Here is a 6485-nt window from a genome sequence, read left to right as displayed (position 1 = left end):
CCACTGTCTTGTTGTGTTTTAATGTCTCTCTGACCAGCTGTTTATCTGTTATATTCAGTCCACAACCATACGTAAAAAAAAAAAAAAAAGAAGAAGGACATCAAAGAACAAAAAAATAAAAGGTTGGTTAAAATTTTAGATGCTGCAAATAATAGAATACAAAAATCACCATTGGTCTGATAAAACTACATGAGGCTCTGAAGCCGTTTCCTGTTTTTGCGTGCACTTTAATACAGCGTTGAGTAAAACATTACTTCATTGCTCTTCCAGTCACTGATTAGCTCTGTTCTCTGGTAGATGAATGTTGCAGCACATATTTAAAGTTTTGGGGGTTTAACCCCCTTGATCACATGACCAGGCCTCTGAGCCAATGAAAAAACTCGGCTCAGATTTCAGCCTAGGAGAAGGAGAGGAGGGGGGGAATGAAGAGGGAGGAAGAGAGAAAGAGACAAGCTCTAATCTGTGCTCATGGTCTGCCGGTAGTGACAGGACTTCCTCAGATTTTTTTTTCCCCCGGTTGGATTATATGTGTTTTTTAGAGTATCTGAATGGCTCAGTGTGAGGCGCAAAAGATTCCCAGCCCTGGGAAAAGTCTAGTGTGTCCTGGAAAAGAGTGAGGAGCGGAGGAGGGGAGCCAGCTGTACTTTTTCTCCTCATCTTTCCTCGGAGTGCCGGCGTTTTTTTCTGTGGGAGAATGGGGGCAGGAGCTATGACCATCTGTGTGAGTAGAAACTACAAAGCTTGAGTTGACTTCCTAATCGACCTGTAATTAAGAGCTGAAGAACATATAACGGGACTGTTCTGCTCAGTGTCTGTCTACAAACTCATTTGTGATGGGGTGTGTTGTCTCTTTAAAATGTCCTGGAGGGACAAATATTCCTTTCCTAAAGTAAATCTTAACTTTCCCTTCCTCAGCTAACTTATTACCAAAAATCCATGACTCATAGGGCTGTAATGACCAATCTACTTGCTTGAAAGTACTTCCTCTTACTGTAGGGCAACAGTAAATTTATTCTAGCATCTTTAAAAAACAACAACTGTAAAAAACAAAAAAAAACAAAAAACAGAAACACTGTATGTTTTGTTTTCAGTCAACACCAGTAATTTTTTCCAAGCATGTGATCACTTCCAGAAATGAAAATAAGAGTTGTCACCAGCACTGCACCGGGATATTCTATTTTATTTAATGTTTTTCTTCTTGCAGTAGTAACTGTGAGCTCTGCAGCTGTTGCTTCAGGGTTCCTGTGGTGCTTTTGCTGCCAGTTGCTTCAATGGCCACCCAGACAGGGAAGGAGGGAGGGACAAGGGAGGTGGGGAGTGGAGGAAAAGAAGGGCACATGCTTGGGCTTGCTATCCCCTTCATGAGCAAGTAGAAGACAAGACAGGGTTGGAAAAGTCATTTTGCATTGTGGGCCACATCTTAAATTAGCAGGATGAGTGTAAAGTCATTGTAAAGTAGTTTAACTGCACATTTAATCCCCTCAGTATAAGAAAATTAATTGCAGTTCCAACAGTACATCACATTTTTTTCCACATTTAAATTATTTATGTATTACTTCATTACATTGGTGTAGTATGAATGACTGTGAGGGAGTCTTTGTCAGCAGGACAGGCTATAAAATTTATGAAACTTAAGTTAAAAGTGCAAAATTTTTGACCTCCTTCACATTTTCTGAAGCCTTCCAGTGGGCCGGATTGGAGTCTGCTAGGCCGATTCTGGACCCAGACCTTAAGTTTGACACCCCTATGCTAGATGGGTTGTACCGACCGTTAGCAGTCTATTTACAGGACAATACTTCTAAAAGATTTCACTCACCCAAAGTGTCGAAACCAAAGGATTCCCACAGAAAATGTTTGAGACACTTCTGAAGCAAGGGGAAACAATTCCTTCCCCCAGGTCCTTGTCAATAAGTTTCCTTAATAAGTTTCCTTTTCACTGTCAGATGTTGAAGTGTGAAAATATCTTAAAAACAAAGGAGGGGACGAGCATCTTTGGCTGAATCCCAGCAACAATGGAGGCGATTGTGTTTGCATTCAAATTGCTGAGGGGAAACTTAACAAACAACCCCAAAACCTGCTATAAAACTTTTCATCTCAGTGTTTGCCTACTGTGTGAATTCAGAAGTAAGACTGCGATTCATTTCTATCTGCCATGATGATGATAGTAAAGGAAGATTTAGTGGGACATCTGCTCCGTTGGGCCCCTTACAGTCAGTCTCACAGTCAGACTTAGCTCAGACCAGCTTAACTCCTTAACACCTGCAGTAGTAGTAGCACAGGAGCCCAGACTGTAACTCTGAGAGGTCCAACTATGGCCACATAAACTCAATTATATACATAAACAATCATTTGTGCAAGCGGAAAATCTAAAGATTAATGAAGATAGTTTGTGTTTAGCGTGTCTGGCAACTATTAAGACGTGTACAGCCTTTATAAATGCTGATTTAAGTGATAATGTATGTTGTATTAACACAGTCGGAGCATCTGCCACGCTAAAGATTTTGTCTCCTTACCCATTTTAGCACCATCTGTGAGGTGGGTTTTAATCAGCAGATGACTCTAGCTTCTGTGTCTTAGCAAGTGGTGAGTAAAGGGGAAAAAAATCATATTACAACCACCGTGCCACTATGGACCTTATTGTAGCCACATTTTAACCCAGGTCTCTTCTGATCGTTGACATGCTGAAAAATAAAGCCGTTGCCAGTCAGATGATTTCCACGTGTTATTGCATGGTGGATGAAAATCTGATGGTACTTTCTTTGTTCAGAATTCCATCAGTTTTGACAAGATCCCTGAAATGCAGCCCCAAACAATAACAGTGCATGTTCACGACAGTCTATCACATCTGTTGCCCCTCATTTTTCAGTCCAGATTTTGTGTAATTTGGCATACATCATCATCGTTTTTGCCCTGCTCCCCTTCCTTAAGAATGGCTTCCTGACAGTCGTCTTTCCACTGAGACTATTTCTGATGAGGCTTCAGTGAATGGTAGATGGCTCAACTGAACGACCAGACACATCGCTCAGGTCCTTTGTCAGGTTGCTGCTGGAATTTTCCTGTTTCATCATCAGATGAGTAGTTTAACAAAAAATAAATAAATAAATTCCTCTGAAAATGCTCAGGTACAAGGACTGAAAATGAGTGAAAAAGCAGCCGATGTGCAAAGATTAAGATTATGTTAAAAATGTAAAAGAAAGTTTGGCTCCTTGGAAGCAAAATATTAAAGAAATATGGAGTGACTCAAGACTTTTGCTCAGGACTGTAAATATGCTAAATGAATGAGTAATTTGCTGGAAAGTTATGGTTTGCTCTCAGAGACAGACAACAAGCAAGTGTATCTTAAAGTCTCTGTATGCAGATACAGAGACCATGGGGATGCTGTTTGCCTCGGTATCTTACCAGGTAAACATCATATTCAGGTTTTGAATTGGCTCAGCTTGGCTAAGAGCACATAAAGTGTAAAACCTAACTAAGTGTATCAAAACACCTGCTGTACTTAACTTCAATTCTTAGTTACCTCAGTACTGTTAGTATTTTTTGGTACACCTAAAAGAAAAATGCTGCTCTCTTTAATTTGATAATCATATATAAAATGAGACATATGGGTCTATATCTATATGTATTGAATAGCCTATGTGAAGTAAACAATTATATATAAGTAGCAAATCAGAAAATGTAATAATATGTTTTACCATATTATATTTTGTATTTATTTCTCAATGAGATTAGCAATGGAAAATGTAATTTTACTTGTAGTACAATGAGCCTCTCCTCTTAAGGTATTATATCAGTCTGATCTGATATCCTTACTATCGTTCAGATTCCTGGCAGCTGAGCATATACCACATGTGCTTCTCTAAATATGTGCTCATATGCCTATTTGTGCATGTGTGTGTATATGTGTCACTCTGGCAGTGTCTTTAACCAAAGATGTGTTGCGAGGTAACCTGATATTTGTCGTAGCAACTCAAGCACAGCCAGCTCTCCTCTTTATCTTCCTGCTGCCCTCAGCACACGGTGTCCTGTAAGAGCATGGCAGAGTGACTGAATGAGCTCTGTGTGTAGTCAGCCACTTCATGAGCAGCAGCACACACATTCTACTCTTTGGGATGAAGTGCGCTTTCCTGTGTAACAGGTGTCTACAAAGATGTCTGTCTCTGCTTCCATAGTGTCAGTGTCTGACTGCTGCTGTCTGCTCTCCCTGCAGCACAACAAGGCGGCGGTGCAGGTTAAAGAAGACATGAAGAAGATGGTCCAGATGCCCATCCCGAGACCCAGGATAGTCGCACCCAAGCACACCAAGGTGTTTGGAGCGTCTCTGTTTGAGTTGCGAAACCAGGGGCTGCTGGAGGATGGGGTGCCTCTGGTGGTGCGGAGGATGGTGGAGCATCTCCGCAAGCATGGTGAGGCAAAAATGCATGGGAGCACTGGAGGAGAAGTGCAACCTTTGGCTATCTTTTATTTCTTTGAGTTTTTGCTGAATACAATTGGTCTTGCATGCTGAGAAGATGGTGCACATACATTTTTGAATATCCAATCCTACTGGTGTCACTACATAAATACAGCTTTATAGTGCCACCTAGGTTTTCTTGTATTACATAATTTGTTCTAAATAAATCATACAGTTATACAATAATCAGAAACCTCATTATGTCAATCCTCTGAGTCTTGTTAATATGAGCCGGATAAGAATTAGACCAGAGCAACTTTACTAGACTACTGAAATAGAGTTAAATGGTTTTTTTTGTCATTGCATGCATTATTAATATTTCTCACAGACTTGCCATCTCACTCTTCAATTAGTTACTCTTGATAATCAGCCACAATCATTTTAATACTTCATCATTTAATTTGCTGCAGACAAAAACAATGCACAGTTGAATCACTTTCACAAGCACAAGTTTCCATCATCATCATCTAAAACCAGATATACAGAAAACAAAAGAGACTAAACATGTAATAGTTTTCAATGAGACGAACAATTTAAAAAGCAAATTTGTTGCTAAATAAATAAATATAATCACACAAATCCACAGCTCTTGCTTTGACAAACGATCAGCCAACAGATTTCTCCAGAAAAAATGTATATAGATATTAATATATAAAATGATCAACCATAACGCATAGTTAAAAAAAACAAAACAGAACTTGTAAATTTTCTATATTAACCTACATTATTTTCTGTATTTCTTCTGTTTGAACACTAGATGTCCCTACAAGAAAACGATATCCTACTCAGGTCAACTGAAAACATAGGCCTCTTTTAAAGCAATTATTGGAGTGTGTTTAATTTGACTTAAACTCGCTGTGCAATCATTTCACTGGCCTATGTATTTAAAGGCTGTCTCATAACCAGGTAAGGTAAGCGTGGAGGGAAATAATATAATTCCTTATGGGCCAACAAACATAGATAGCCTACATGTTAGAGCTGTGGATGTGGCCTTGAGATTTCTTCCTCCATTAAGTCACCCTGAAGGACAAATTTCATTTTTGCAAGTAGTGCTTAAAGCAATTAATTTTTTTAATTGGTTCTTGTTTTGTTTTGTTTATTTATTTTTAAGAAATAAATGTATAATCCAGTGAATAACGCTGTCACTTATTTCTGAATAGTATTATTTGGCCAGAAAATAGTTCCAAATAACTACTCCTATTATTATGGGTATTAGTGTGCCATTTTATTAGCTGTTAAAAACAAAACTTCAAGGGTCTACAACATGAGTTGAAATCTTTTAGTAAGATTTTTTTTTAAAAAATATTTTATCATAGTATTATTATTATTATTATTTTGTTATAAAATACTAAGTGTGACAAAGTAAGGTTAGCAACAGGTGTTGATAAGGCAAAAGGCAGTTGTTAAGGTTTTAGCAAGCACTTAGCAACGCTAACTAGCAACATAATCAAAACAGATACCAAAAACAAAACACTGACAGCTATTAACACAAATCTAAGCTGCTAATTTCATGTTCACAGACTAGGGCTGTTCATATGATATGATGACGATATAAAAACTTTTATCGTTTCATTTTATGCTATCCTTTGTTTCGTGGTGTCGCAAAATAAACTGTTTACGGCAATATTTTGTCATGGTTTTGATGGTCACTGTAGTGGCTATATTAATTTCTTAAAGTTCTCTCTTTCTCTTATATTTAATATAACCACACTAGGGATGGACAAGCGCCTGTTTTTATGCGTTGTCGTTAGCAACAACGATGGTAAAACCATTGCGTGTCCGCTTGTTTATGTTCCACATAAACCTTTCACAATAAAGCTCAAGATCCTGTTGAGATTTTTCAAAATAAACTGAATCACGTGAAAGAGCAGATTATTTACGGATGAGAAGTAAAAAAGCCGCCAGGTGCTAAAAAATAAACCTTAGACTCAAACGTTAGAACAGGCTTTTCCCCGCAGCACACTGTGTAATAAATACTCACAAAGAAAGCATTACTATGGCCTTAGTGCGTTTAGACTAATTAAAAATAGTGATA

At 38.3% G+C, this 6485-nt stretch overlaps 1 protein-coding gene across 3 annotated transcripts in view; it reads left to right on the top strand.

Moving 5' to 3' along the window:
- The first annotated feature begins 411 nt into the window (after positions 1-411).
- fam13a (family with sequence similarity 13 member A) overlaps positions 412-6485 on the top strand; it is a 49866-nt gene continuing 43792 nt past the window's right edge. For 2 of the 3 annotated variants that reach the window (XM_082536812.1, XM_082536811.1), the window contains exons 1-2: positions 412-721; positions 4208-4403. In XM_082536812.1, coding sequence (XP_082392938.1) covers positions 695-721; positions 4208-4403 — 223 coding nt within the window. In that variant the 5' untranslated portion in view covers positions 412-694. The remainder of the gene's footprint in view (positions 722-4207; positions 4404-6485) is intronic. The other variant, XM_082536813.1, reaches the window with a different exon arrangement.

This window comes from Aulonocara stuartgranti (genome assembly GCF_965226115.1).
Source record: "Aulonocara stuartgranti genome assembly, chromosome: 6".
In the NCBI taxonomy this organism is placed as follows: Eukaryota; Metazoa; Chordata; class Actinopteri; order Cichliformes; family Cichlidae; genus Aulonocara; species Aulonocara stuartgranti.
This window is presented reverse-complemented; position numbering and strand designations above follow the sequence as displayed.